Raw genomic sequence first — 15,389 nt, forward strand, 5'->3', positions numbered from 1 at the left:
ACCTGCTGTCACTAACTGTAGCACGTCATTATAAAACGTGGTGTTATTGTCACTAACTGTAGCACGTCATTATAAAACATCGTGGTGTTATTGTCACTAACTGTAGCACGTCATTATAAAACATCGTAGTGTTATTGTTACTAACTGTAGTACGTCATTATAAAACATCGTGGTGTTATTGTAACTAACTGTAGTACGTCATTATAAAACATCGTGGTGTTATTGTCACTAACTGTAGCACGTCATAAGTAAACATGGTGGCGCTATTGTCACTAACTGTAGCACGTCATAAGTAAACATGGTGGCGCTATTGTCACTAACTGTAGCACGTCATAAGTAAACATGGTGGCGCTATTGTCACTAACTGTAGTACGTCATTATAAAACATCGTGGTGTTATTGTTACTAACTGTAGTACGTCATTATAAAACATCGTGGTGTTATTGTTACTAACTGTAGTACGTCATTATAAAACATCGTGGTGTTATTGTCACTAACTGTAGTACGCCATAAGAAAACATCGTGGTGTTATTGTCACTAACTGTAGCACGTCATTATGAAACGTGGTGTTATTGTCACTAACTGTAGTACGCCATAAGAAAACATCGTGGTGTTATTGTCACTAACTGTAGTACGCCATAAGAAAACATCGTGGTGTTATTGTCACTAACTGTAGTACGTCATTATAAAACATCGTGGTGTTATTGTCACTAACTGTAGCACGTCATTATATAACATCGTGGTGTTATTGTCACTAACTGTAGTACGTCATTATAAAATATCTTGGTGTTATTGTCACTAACTGTAGTACGTCATTATAAAACATCGTGGTGTTATTGTCACTAACTGTCAAAGTTCAAAGTCCAACTGTATTTTATTAAACAATTATGTGATTTTTACTCGATGATAAAGTTATTGAACTGTTTTCATTTGTTTGTTTGAATATCACGCAAAGTTCCACCAGATGGCTCTGAACCTACATCTATATATACTGTTTCACCACACGGCTCTGAACCTGCTGTCTGTCTCAGTACTTTACCGTATGACTGAACCTACATCTATATATACTGTTTCACCACACGGCTCTGAACCTGCTGTCTGTCTCAGTACTTCACCGTATGACTGAACCTACCAAACACAAGCTGTTCATCTATTATCAGTATGTTTTATTAGTTTCCAGGTTTAATATTTTTTCGTCTAAAACCAAGTGTGTGAAAAATAATGAATAATGCTATATCTACATATCACATTCATTATAAACTCTTTAGTTGTTAGGAAAAATGAATGTGGCCGGTTTCGTATTTTCTGGAACCTTCTTCTCCCATTTCTTACGTTTAATTAATTCATTGGCTTAAAAATAAGCAGATATTTCTATGAGCGGGAGAACCGTGTTATTTAATAAAGACGTTAACCACAAAATTTCAAGAATAAGTCTGAAGTAGAAAAACTGGTGAACCAGTTAATGTGTGGTCAGCAACTTCCAAACAGACAATTACCTTCAGTATCATGGTTTTTAATTAGGTTTCTGTCTCGGAACTCCTACAGTGGGCTTTTATCAAGTCACTTGACAGAGGTGATGGCAGAATAAAAACAACAGTTACTGTAAGTAATGTTAACTTTTACGATGGTTTAATTTTACAGAATTTTAATCGTAATTTACACCATAGGTGATGGTGTAATTATAACCAGGAACTTAACTATTTAAAATAACTGAATAACAACTTAGTAATGTTAATGTTTAGCGAGTGGTTGTGTGTTTATAATTTCTTCTCTTTCACTCTGTTGGTGCTGGTCAGTTTTCCTCCGGAGGTTTGCGTATGTTTCAGGTATTTTCCAAGTTATAATGTTTATTGATGTCAGTAATTAGTCAAACAGTGTTTGTCGCTTCTAAGTGTTTTACAACACCTAAAGATGATCTGAGCCTCGGAAGAGATTTAGTTTGAAATACATAAATGATTAAAAACTACTTAGTAGATATAATTATTATTATTATAGTAAATATCAATTTTACGATAAATTGAGAAACGTATCTGTAACCATGGAAACTAAGGAATTTGATACTACGTCATCCATTTTTCCTGCAAATTACAGTGCAGCCATTTACTTTCTCACAAGGTATCCCAGGTTTTAAATTATCTTTTGTTTATATGTTATCATTTAGCAAGCACGAACTCTCTGTGCGAGCCAACTTTAATTGAGTTATTGTAATTAAAAATCTTATTTTCTACTCGTTCATAGTATGTTAAACGCTCCATCCCGGGTTCGCACGTTTCAGAACGTGCCAGATGATAAAAACGTGTTGCTCTGTTGCTTAGCTTTGTTGTAACCAGATGTGAGACGTAACTACTTACTGCTCGAGAGTTTCCCGTGCGCACTATGCGAACAGTGCATCACGTGAGGAAAGTATGATAATATGAATTAAGCACGATTTTACCATGGTAACTGTTTTTAAGGGTAAAACAGTAGCGAAAAAAGATTAGTTTTACCATAGCAACTGTCTCAAAGAATAATACAGTATAGAATAAGCACAATTTTACCATGGTAACTGTTTATAAGAATAAGATTACGAAAGAAGGTAACTAATTCCACCTTCGCTGCTAACTTGCAACCTCTTAAATTCCATACAACGTAAAGAAAGAACCCATCTTTTACCGTCGCTTCACTTCGTCCATGTCCCTCAGTGGGTCAACACTTTACGACTGTGGTGGATACAGCACAGACAGCCTGTTGTGTAGCTTTGTGGTAAAACAATGAAACCAGTTCCGCCCAACTCATTGTTTTCTTTATGTATTTATTTCAGTAAAAAACCGACTTGATTTGGATCCAAGTTTCTCTCGTTGTTTATTTGGGAAAGGTAGTTTCTTCAGAGACTGTCTTAAGACTATTGCATATCTAGTAATGTTGGAATGTTTCCGTAAGAATAATCCTCGAGCGTGTGACAGTATGAAATGAACTAGAGGCTGTGTTGTGTTTTACGCAAATAGTCATCTCATACGTATAGAACTTCAACAATGTGGAGCATCCATACTAGAAATGTATTCTTGTGAATTACTCGGCCCGAGAAAGTGTTTACAATACGTGAATAAACCATTAAAAATTACTTTGTACCCGATACTCAACACTAAGCCTTGAAGTCCGAAATTGTCACAAAACACATTAATTAAACAAATGTAAGAAATCAGACTAATTAAATAGAAAAGTAAAAATATATACATCGTATACTGTCCCTTTACTCATCCGAGAAATACAGATATTCAATTACAAATAATACAAATAGAATTTGTTCTGAGAACGTTCTGGAACCACGGCTTTACATAAAGGGAAGAATGTTTTCCGTTGTACGGAAACAAACGTGGGTTAGTTACTATGCTGTTAACGATACTAAAACTAAGTGACGTCATATCAAGGTCTGCTGTAAAACTTGTGAATAAGAGGAATCGATTATTGTTGAAGACCGCCAGAAGTTATCGATGCTAATTGAATTTACTTATGTTTGCTTTGAAGAGGTATAAATATTATTTCCCAAAGCGGTAACATCAACGAGCGATAAAGAATGACTTTAGACATGTCGGATACCCTGGTTTCTTTGAAAATATTTGCGTTATATGTATACATATTTCCGTTTAACATCTAAATTAGTTTTACTTGTACTGAAGTTCACAATTATTAATCAAAGTGAAACGTATAGACTGATTTCGTAGCGTACAACATTGAATAAAGTGATTTTAGTATATGTTTATTGTACATATGTTCCTTTCTTGTGCACCCACTGTTTAAACAAGATATAAATGACTTTCTTATCTGAATACATACTATGAATGAATTACTCGTTAATTTTTCACAGAAGAGCAAATGAGAAGCGCCCCTAGTGAACAAACATGACCACAAGGAATGTTACAGAGAAAGGAGCTAACTCGCAGAAAGCAGTGCTTCCTTACAGCGACAGCCAACAGCGACATCTTCCGTCTGACAGCGACAGCGGATGTGTTCTAGAAGAATATACTTGGGTTCCGCCGTGTCTGAATCCAGAACAGGCTAGTTGTTTTGTACTTTATATAAACAATGTGAATGTACATGAAGAGTATGTTATCTTGTGTAGGGAATGTTGAAGGTAGAACTAGTTTATAGTGTCACCTAAAATATTTTATACGTGATAAAACAGTAACCCTACTGTTTTAGCTGTGTAATCCTACTGTTTTATTATTATTGACAGTTATCTGATAAAACTTCTTAAAGTTCTGCCACCAATGATGGTAAAGACGAACAAACCGGATAGCATGTTTATCTTATTTATATTGTTTGTGACGTGCGAGTTAACATGTTATCCATAACTGATGACAACGACCAGTTAACTTTGTTTCATTTTCGCCGATAGAAAATCAACTAAAATTACCATATTTCTTAGTTTAACCTTTGTTAGTTATTTACGTATAGATGTTTACACACATTACAAAACGTAAAAATACTATAATTATGCTTGTACACTATTTAAAGTAAATATATGGTTGTTACATTTCTACAGAGTACGCGTCGTAAAATATACCATATATAAAAAAGATATAACGTTTATGATGAAACTTGGTAGAATGGACGGCAACTGTCTGAAGACTTTCAAAACGTCGTCCTCCACAACAGGCAGTTGTCGTCCATTCTACAAAGGTTCACCATAAATACTCTGCCTAAACAGTCTATCAGAGGTATAACGTTTATATTTTAACACGACGTAACGTGAAGACACAATAAAATAATATATTCGGAGCAAGTTAAACGTATGTACAAAAATTCTTTATATTATGGAGATCATAATTGTATCGTAAACACTAAACAATTATCTTCTTGTTGTCAAAAGGCCACTTAAAACCAATTTAATCGCTTTATAACTTGGTTGATAAGCCAAACACATTTTCTGTTTTTATTGCAATAGTATCCTTGTATAATTCACTTACACTGTTTCGTGAGTTCCCACAGCTGTATCCTTCAATAATCGTCTGCCTTTTGTCAAAGTCCACACAAATTATTCTCCTTATACATTCCAAACTATTAATTTCACTCTAACACATCAACCGTTACTTTCACGATGACTAACTTTGTTTTCTTACTTTCACTGACCGAACTTCTCTTTCACGTGACTTTTATTTGGTTTCTGTTCCTCTGGTCGCAGCTATTTATGGGTCTATCACTTGGGCCTTCTAGAATTCTTCACAGCCTCGACATCACTGACGTAAAAACATAAAATAATTAAATGAATGTTACCTGCACTAAACAATTCTATATATGACAGAGTTATTTGAGATATTTACCCTAGTCACTTTTTGATTTACTTTCATGGCTGGGCGTGGCCTAGTAATTATCATTGGGATTATGGATCAAAGAGTCTAAGGCTCGAGACATTATTCTGCCAAACACGTTTTGCGTGCTTATTCTTGGACTTGTTAAAATAGTGACAGTTAACCAGTTAAAAGATATTTGTAATTGTGGGTGGGTTTAATGTAATCAGTTCGAAAATAGACTACACCTGAATCAACAGTTTCTTAAGACCGTTCAGCTCACGTGCACATATTGTTTCGTTCACGGTGAAAATTCTAATTTTCTTTCAGACGTGAATAACGTCATGAATGACAGATGACACTCGTATACTCTGAACGTTTTTCTTCTTTTCTTGAATGACAGATGACACTCGTATACTCTGGGCCTTTTTCTTCTTTTCTTGAATGACGTCATGAATGACAGACGACACTCGTATACTCTGGGCGTTTTTCTTCTTTTCTTGAATGACGTCATGAATGACAGATGACACTCGTATACTCTGGGCGTTTTTCTTCTTTTCTTGAATAACGTCATGAATGACAGATGACAGTCGTATACTCTGGGCGTTTTTCTTCTTTTCTTGCTCTCATAGTATAATAATTTTAATCATTTTTTATATAGAATTAAACTCTGTTTTTTAATTTGCTACTCGTCGAGCAGAAACTTCGGTAAGAGTGACAGTCAAATCCCACTGTACCGTTAGAGAGCTTAAGTGTAGTCTATCAGTTCAAAATTAGGGACAGCTCATGTGTAGGTCTGTGCGAATTTCTGAAGCTATCAGACACATTGAAATAAATGTTACTACGTCAATCCGTTGTTTGTTTCTTTGTTTCAGGTTCACCTTTATTTCTCAGCACTTCCTGAAGAGAAAGTCCCGTATGTGAACAGCGTTGGAGAAAAGTATCGAATGAGGCAACTGGTACACCAACTGCCACCTCACGACACACAGCCTAACTACTCTAACAGAATGCTGAACGAAGACGAAAGGAAGAAACTGTGTGAGTTCTCAGAACAAAGAAGACGAGAATCGTTGGGACTAGGGAACGTACGTCAACTTCCTGTTTCACTGGAATGTCCAGTGAACTGTGAATATGTAAGTTTTGAATAAAGGGATGTAATTTTATGTAAATATCAATTACACCCCATAAGTGGCTCCTGTATTCCATTTTTACTTGGACTTTCGGAACATAACTGTTAATATTTTAAAATTAATTTATCACAAAATTGTTTATATTACATCAAGTATGTATATATTGTAGAACCTTAAGCAAGAATGGCTTTATTTTCGTGGTTCTAATATCTGTAGTTATTGTATGTGGTTTATTTGTTGCTATGAGACAGATATGGAGCCTATCACTGGCACAGCGGCAAGTCTGAAGACTTATAACGCTAACACCCAAGGTTCGATACCCGAGTGAGGATACAAGATGGCACGTGCAGTTGAACACGTTTTAAAAATCGAGAAATCTATCCGTACTCCGCAGTTAACATCTGATCGTGAATAGTCTCTCTTTGGCAGGATACATTTATGTGTAGCGACGTGATGAAGTTGCACCTTTCCCTAAAGCAATGATACTAGAACTCACTGTAAACACTTTTTTAAAAAACATAAACCGGACACAGTACAAGCAGTTGTAGACGAATATTTAATGAAAGGTACTTAGTTTTATTGTTGAATCAGTAATAATATCAAACTATAACCAGTGTGTTAACCTGTTATTGTACAATCGACATTCTGTTGTTTGTAGCTTATGTTGTTCAGGGAGAAACGGCAAACACTGGTTACATTTCATCGTAGATTGTATAAATTTGAGGAGAGTCATGGTGATGTGAATAGAGGGGAATGTATTGTGAATGTTTCTATAAATTTGAGGAGTCATGGTGATGTGAATAGAGGGGGATGTATTGTGAATGTTTCTATAAATTTGAGGAGAGTCATGGTGATGTGAATAGAGGGGGATGTATTGTGAATGTTTCTATAAATTTGAGAGTCATGGTGATGTGAATAGAGGGATGTATTGTGAATGTTTTATAAATTTGAGAGAGTCATGGTGATGTGAATAGAGGGGATGTATTGTGAATGTTTCTATAAATTTGAGGAGTCATGGTGATGTGAATAGAGGGGATGTATTGTGAATGTTTTATAAATTTGAGAGTCATGGTGATGTGAATAGAGGGGATGTATTGTGAATGTTTTATAAATTTGAGAGTCATGGTGATGTAAATAGAGGGATGTATTGTGAATGTTTCTATAAATTTGAGGAGTCATGGTGATGTGAATAGAGGGGGATGTATTGTGAATGTTTCTATAAATTTGAGGAGTCATGGTGATGTGAATAGAGGATATATTGTGAATATTTCTATAAATTTGAGGAGTCATGGTGATGTGAATAGAGGGGATGTATTGTGAATGTTTCTATAAATTTGAGGAGTCATGGTGATGTGAATAGAGGGATGTATTGTGAATGTTTTATAAATTTGAGGAGTCATGGTGATGTGAATAGAGGGATGTATGTGAATGTTTCTATAAATTTGAGGAGTCATGGTGATGTGAATAGAGGGGGATGTATTGTGAATGTTTCTATAAATTTGAGGAGTCATGGTGATGTGAATAGAGGGGGATGTATTGTGAATGTTTCTATAAATTTGAGGAGTCATGGTGATGTGAATAGAGGGGGTTGTATTGTGAATGTTTCTATAAATTTGAGGAGTCATGGTGATGTGAATAGAGGGGGATGTATTGTGAATATGTTTCTTGGATTATGACCAGTATTTTATTTTATAAATTTAAATGATACGTCACAACGCAATAGCTACATAAAAAAAACAAGCGAACGTGCTGACAAACCACTGTTTGTCTTACAACAATGTTAATCTTACTTGTTTCATGTGCAGGCGCTATTCAATGACATAATGAAACACTGACCCACACCACTATGCTAACCTGTACACACTTCGGTGGATGTTAAAAAATGTGGGACTTACCTGTTTAAAACATCAAAATATGGTAGAGTACTATTTGTCCCCTAGGTGGAGTCTGTAACAGCAAACAATGAGAGCATTATTACTACAGACTCGTTTTGTAACACAGCAGAACAACCAACAGTCAGCAGCACACGTGCGTCACACCTTACCTTCAGGTCAACGCGTTACGTCAATAGCACACCACATGTATCGCACCTTACGTTCACGTCAAGGTGTAGTTTAATGTTAGAACTATAATTAAACTACTGCTGCTGTTGGGTGTACTAAGGTGTAGTTTTAATGTTAGTGTTATGACATTAAGTACTATGAAATTATTGACCACAACAGAAGGTTGAGGTAAAGTACTATAACAAGGTGTATCATCACATATCACCAGTGATGTTCCTAATAACACGGATTATTTTCCAGTGTGGCGAAACACTGTCAGGAGGGGACATCTGCGTTACAGCTGACAGATTAGGCCCAGACTGCTGGTGGCACCCGGCCTGTTTCGTGTGTTGGGACTGCAGGGAACTGTTAGTCGACCTGATCTATTGCATCCAGGACGGAGCTCTCTACTGCGGTCGGCATCATGCTGAAACCGTGAGACCACGATGTGGGGCGTGTGACGAGGTAAGCTGTGTATGGCTTGATTGGGCGTGACCTAAAGATGTGCATATTTGGACTGTGAATCCCTTACTGTAAAACGCGCTCCGCATTTTTAGGGCCATGACGGTAGTAAAAGCGTGATAATTGGATCCAGCCATTCCGTCTGACAGAAAGAGTAGCCCAAGAGTTGGCGGTGGGTGCGTTTGACTATCTGCCTTCTAGTTAGACTGTTACTTCAAAGTTATGTATGGCTATATGGTAGGCGTTTAACCCCAGGGGGGCAGGGAAGAGGAGATGAAAGAACACATGTCACCCCTCTGTAAACACGTTTTATGAAAACAGTTTACCGTCTCGTTTGTTTGACACTTCATTATAGCTGACTTTCCACAAAGTTAGATACATTGTGGCTATATACTGGTAGCCTTTGAGTCTTAGACTTATCTTGTAATTAGCGGTCGACCATTGTGTGACGTTACTTACTTATAACTATTGTTTTTCCCTTCAGAGATGGCGCTGTACTCACAATCTGTAAGTAGGGAGTTCGAATCTCGTTATCGAACCTGCCCGCTCTTTCAGCCGTGGGGGTTATAATGCTAAAATCAAACCTACTATTCGTTGATATAGGAGTATCCCAAGAGTTAGCAGGGTTCTCTAACCTATCACTTCTAAATTAGGCACGGCTAGCGCAGATAACCCTAGAGCAGCTTTGCGCGACGTTAAACACAATTCAAACATCCGGTATTCAAGATCTCTTCTCCTTGGTAGTTGGGTGGTCATTTTGATAAACAAAAGGGTGTCTACAAATTCACAATGTGTCAACGTTGTGTGAATGATTCGTAAACAGTGTACTTATGGCCAATTATTAGTATGTGAGGGGAATGTGTTTTCAGACAAACAACAACTAAAAGGGTGTCCGAAACGTTTTGAACCATAGGTCAGTTGTAGCTTTTCTTAATTCAATATACGTGACTCTTGTGATTCTGTCTATTTAATCCTGCTATTAAGGTTAACATGTTTCGTTGAAGTGTATGACATGGACACGCTGTAGACATTCTGGTCATCTTTGAATCTTCTGTTGGTTTGTTGCTTTTCTTGAGAGTAGAAGCGTTCCTAAATTATTATTGTATTATGTAAATAGTCTCACGTCGGTATTTCAGTTTCATAAACTTACGAAGGTAAATTAAATAAAAACTGAGTTATTTAAATTACTGACCATATCAACTGTTTTCCTTATTGTCGTTAAACCTAGCATTACTAAACTAACGAAAGTGTTTCGATCAAAAGGAAGTGTAAAACTATTAAATCATTTGTTACTTTAAACTAAGTTTAATAATTTGTCAGAATAATTTTAAAAATTAAGAAACGTAGAAATACAAAAATTACACTCACACTGACCCTGTATGTGGTAGTAAGCTGTCAAAACTTAAGTTTCTGGAGAAAAGTTATTTTATATCTAATGGAGTTGTGAATTTTCATGCACTGGATGAACATAATGTTCTCTATACGTGAGAGTTGAGAACACAAAACGTTTGTAAACAATGTAACAGAGAGGACCGCTTTACACGTTTATAATACAAGGCGTTAAATTAACGAGAGAGGACCGGTTTATACATTTACGTGTATGTTATAAACTCACTACTAAAAACTAGTGTCAGTAGTGATTACAGACCATGTGTACGTGGAGTAACTCGTTTTTAAACGTCGCTTTTTACATGGTTTAAAATAATTAATAGAAAGTCTGTGTAAGTTTATACCGCATGTATTAGTTCCATGAGTTTTCCAATAGAAACGTAGTACGTGTTGTTTAGAGAGATCGTGGTATGTGTTGTTATTAATGTTGTATTTCATGTTAAAAACTAAACGTTAATACGTTATCGAAACTTTTGCTAGCTTATCTTTTCCGACGAGTGTACGGAGGCTGAAGGGATGGCATGGCACGTGGACCACTTCCGTTGCTACGAATGTGACCTGCGACTAGGAGGTCAGAAGTACGTCATGAACGAAGGACATCCTTATTGTCTTACTTGCTTCGATCTCATGTTTTCTGAATATTGTGATACGTGTGGAGAGTCGATTTGCGTGGACCAGGGTCAGATGGCCTACGAGGGGCTGCACTGGCACGCGACGGAAAAGTGTTTCCGATGTCACATATGTAACATACCGTTACTAGGTCAACCTTTCTTACCAAGAGGCGGACTGATTTATTGTTCTGTGGAGTGCAGCAAGGGTAAGGAAACAGTTGAGTTAACAATTCATGATGCTTGGCCAACCATTTTGTAAACCCACCAGTGAACTATTTAATGCAGTAGTCAAAGTAATTATGGTATAAAAATCACCACTAGGTGGTTAATATATGTAATTATGATAGAAGCGAGGTGTTAAAACACGGAATATATAGAGGGGGTTGACTCCTAGACTTATCGGTAAGATCTAGATTATGTCGGATTTCTAAATTATTTACGTACTAAGTTTCTTGTATGTATTTGACTTTCTTAGCGACAGTAAACTTGATAGTGTCCGAGATAAAATACAATGTCAAAAATATTCTAGTTTATTATCCCATTAAATATGACGTAGTTTCCTGTGTGTAAGAATTCCATTCCCCACATGAGTGGTGTAACAAAACCATAAAAAAATAACTACACTTTAAATAGGGCGAACGGGTATAAAAGAAGTGGTTCAAGTGCACTTAGTTGGTGGTTACTTCACCAGAAGAGAGAATACTTGACTCGCAGAGTGAGTTCAGTTCTTGTCAGGCAGGTTAACTTCGTATCGAAGTAATTAATATAGTACTATGACAAGCACAATGGCTTATTAAAAATCCTTTACCGGATTAATTCTACAATACAGTTTAAGTACAGGTCTACAAGCGATGAAGTATCAGATAAAATGTCCCTTTGTACGATTCCGTAAGTCCCCCGCTAGCGGTATGTCTGCGGATTTACAACCCTCGGTGGACATAGCATATAGCCGGATGTGGCTTTGCTATAAGAAACACACACGATTCCACAATATAAGGCTTATTAGTAGATACTTTTCTCTTTACTGTTTGAGGAAATCTAAGAATCGGTTTGGTCAGTCCCCGTGTGGGTGTACCAGAAACAATGTTAATGGTTGGTTGAGAGAATTTCTTTCGAACGTTTAAAAACAAAGATAATATTAGATATTGCTTTATATAAATGAACTTTGCAATAATTTTTGGTGCTTTAAAAGAAAACTGCATCTCGGGTTTGTTTTTATCATAGTTAAATATTTTATTTCAGGGGAAACTCACAAACCAAAGAATCTAAACAAAGATGCACTGTCGCCATCTACTGGAACGATGGATCAGAAATGTGATCTATTGTCTCTAAGACTTAATGACGTCTCAACGAAGAGTAATTTGTTTCCATCACGAAGTTATCAAGACAACATTTCTTCAAATCAGTTTGTCCCAAATATACCACGGAGTTACACGGACCTTCAAGGTGCCAAAGGCTGGACTAAGGGACCCTCAAATGAGTTACTTTCCCCAGTCGGTATGAACGTACTAGAAAAATTAGAGTGTTTACACAAGCCGTGTCGTCTACCGCCTAAAAGACATACACGGGGCAGAAACAAGAAAGAGACGCAAGCCCCCCCAGCCGAACAGTTATTGGTTAGTTCGCCAGACTCGCATCGAATGTCGCAACTCTCTTCCAGTTTAAGTTGTGGAAATAGAATTCTGCCTACAACCTCCGTCCACTCCGGATTTAGGACAGGTCATATTCTGCGTCCAATCGTCCGGACAAACTCCAGCGCCAACAACAATGGTGGATCTTCCAAAAACCTGTCTGTCCGGTTCAATCCAGTTCTAATAAAACACCCGTTCGAAAATAATGGAAGAACTGACCGAATAAAGGAATCTCACTGTTGCACATTTACACATGCAAGTCATGATGTCACTAGTAAAACTACAACGTTATCCGTAGATTCTTCCCTACTTCGGCCTTACGGTAAAAAAACTGGAAACTTATCGAAAGACCTTTCCTATCACGCTCAGGAGGTAAGTAAGGCGTGGAACCTGAACTCAGCAACAAAACCTAAAGTAATGCTTTCATCTCGAGGAACCAGACGAACACCACACACAATTCAGTTGCCCTTAGTAAAGAGGACAAACCAGCCCAGCTAAGCCCTGAAAGGCCTAGAGACAGAGAGGAGGAAGAGTCGTGTAGTACTTGTTCCACCTCCAGTTCTGAGGACTTTCTCTATGAACTTCCTCCACGACGAGAGTATGGCGGTGTCAGAATATGTTGTGTTAGCAATGACGCATTAACTGTTGCGAAGCAACATGCCAAACGCCCACCAGGTGGAAGCACGGAGCAAACTGAAAACAAAAACTGTATTATATCCTGACATTTCTCCAAACTAACAGCTTTTCCCAGTGCAACTCCTTAAAACAGAAGTTCCCTAAACAAAAATGATTTTACTGTATCCGCGTTTTAATTTCCCAGATCTAAACATTCTAGGGTTATTAAAAATAAGTCCGCATCCACAGTGAACAATCGTAGGTCATTTTAAATTGAAACTATTTTATAAAGGCTCACCGACTGACTTAGCACTACATCGGAATACTGATAACGCTAAACACGGGGTATAAGATCTCCGGGGTGAGTACAGTACATCTAGCCCATTGGGGGAGCTTTGCGATGAAGAATAACACCATAATAAGAGCATTATCTCCATCTCCAGCTACTGACTAGAAAATGGCCGAAATGAGAGTTATAGCAGCATCTTCATAATTGCAAACTCGAATATAAACAAATAACGCTAATGTATTAAAAGCAATTCCGGCGAAAAAAGTCTCAAAGACAAGTTTTACATTTCCATATCGTAACAGAACTAGTTTATGAACTACACTTTACATTTTAGGTAATATAAAACACACAAGAAAATGTGTGACAACTTTTTACATATCAGCGCTTATCGCAGACTTAGGCTTCGTGTGATATCACGTCAGGCCTCTATGCCAATTTTATATCTATCTAAGGTCATTCTCTCTTTTAACTATGAAATTAACTGTCTTATTTTGTATTAATATTTAAATGTTAGTGTTATGTTACGGTAGGCTAATGATTTTATATCAAAACGGAGATCGGTGTATGGAATTTACTGTCATATTTCGTATTATTGATTAAAACAAACTACGTATAATACGACTACAGAAATAAATCCATACAGTTTTCATTGTGTGGCTGTGTACATTTATTAAGTAGGCTATATCAAAGAACTTAACCTGTTAATTTCTATATGTTTAAACCATACCCTATTTTAATACCACGTTACTAACTCTTATTATCCAACCGATATTTACAGTGATGTCGAGAAAAATATGTATATGTAAAAACGGCTCGCTTGGGTTGAGAAAATATTTTGCGTAGAGGAGCGAACAACGTTTCGACCTTCTTCGGTCATCGTCAGGTTCACAAAAAGAAAGAGGGAACTGACCAGAAGCTAACCACATGTTTGAAAGGGGTTGTGTAACTGAGTGTCAGAATGTAGAGCGCCCTCTACTGCTTAATGTTTGAAATTATATTAATTCGCCTTTGGTTATCACACTTAAACCGGGCAAATTTAGGGCAAAACAAGACTTTTATATAGATGATATGGATAAAGAAACAGACGACTTGTACATAGCTTGAATAAAACAATGTCGAGGTTATAGAGAATTACATAAAATATTTGGTACAGATCTTAATTCAAGTCATGTAACAAAGTTTTAACTTTCCCGACATAGTGGGAGCGTTCTAAAAGTAATAATTATCAGTCTTTAAGAAAACGTTTGTCATCTGTAAGTTCGCCTTGCTCAAGACGATAGGGTCGTCCCAAACAAGGCCCCGCCAACCTCAACCTACGTAATCCTAGTACTATTTCCTAGACCCATTGCACACATGATAGTCATTTTTTTTAACCTTTAAAATAATGAGAGAGCGCTCTTAAATCGACAAGTCCAGTCAAATTTAACAACAGGTTGTCTTATGAGGGTCTTGTTTCACGTGATACTTCAATGAATGACGTCACCCTTAAAGAGTAGAAAAATTAAAACCCAACTTTTTTGTTTTTTATTAAAGAGCTATCGAGAGCCTTTTGTACATAAATGTTCGTGCCCTTATCACAGCGGAGAATTAGTATATAAAAACTGAGGAAAAGTTGTGTTAACGACACGAAAAAAGAAACCCGATAAAATGAACATTACGTTTTTCTTTTACACTGATAATAAATGGTGTTTTTAATTCTTTGAGGCCTACTGATTATGCAAGTAATAAATCAAACCCTAACAAACAAAAACCTTTAAGTTATGACAAGTTCTTAACATCTGAGAATATGTTGCACACCAGTTTATTACAATATACTCTAAACTGATTAATTTAGCTAGTATTAAGGTCATTAACACTACAATATAAGAATTTTCTGAGTCAATCTGCTTACTTTTGGAATAAATACAATGAAATTGTATCTTTAGGTGAAGAATAACAACCATATACCTCCTAT

General features: G+C 36.7%; 1 protein-coding gene across 6 annotated transcripts in view; it reads left to right on the forward strand.

Annotated features, from left to right (window-relative positions):
* The window catches only part of LOC143240117 (protein prickle-like), a 39,513-nt gene extending 26,127 nt beyond the window's left edge, over positions 1 to 13,386 (forward strand). For 5 of the 6 annotated variants that reach the window (XM_076482019.1, XM_076482022.1, XM_076482020.1 and 2 more), the window contains 5 exons: positions 3,844 to 4,033; positions 6,142 to 6,399; positions 8,700 to 8,903; positions 10,770 to 11,106; positions 12,143 to 13,386. In XM_076482019.1, coding sequence (XP_076338134.1) covers positions 3,878 to 4,033; positions 6,142 to 6,399; positions 8,700 to 8,903; positions 10,770 to 11,106; positions 12,143 to 13,029 — 1,842 coding nt within the window. In that variant the 5' untranslated portion in view covers positions 3,844 to 3,877 and the 3' untranslated portion in view covers positions 13,030 to 13,386. Of the gene's footprint in view, positions 1 to 1,027; positions 1,159 to 3,843; positions 4,034 to 6,141; positions 6,400 to 8,699; positions 8,904 to 10,769; positions 11,107 to 12,142 lie in introns of those variants that run through there. The other variant, XM_076482024.1, reaches the window with a different exon arrangement.
* The last annotated feature ends 2,003 nt before the right edge of the window (positions 13,387 to 15,389 follow it).

The sequence above is a fragment of the Tachypleus tridentatus genome, chromosome 13 (genome assembly GCF_004210375.1).
Source record: "Tachypleus tridentatus isolate NWPU-2018 chromosome 13, ASM421037v1, whole genome shotgun sequence".
In the NCBI taxonomy this organism is placed as follows: domain Eukaryota; kingdom Metazoa; phylum Arthropoda; class Merostomata; order Xiphosura; family Limulidae; genus Tachypleus; species Tachypleus tridentatus.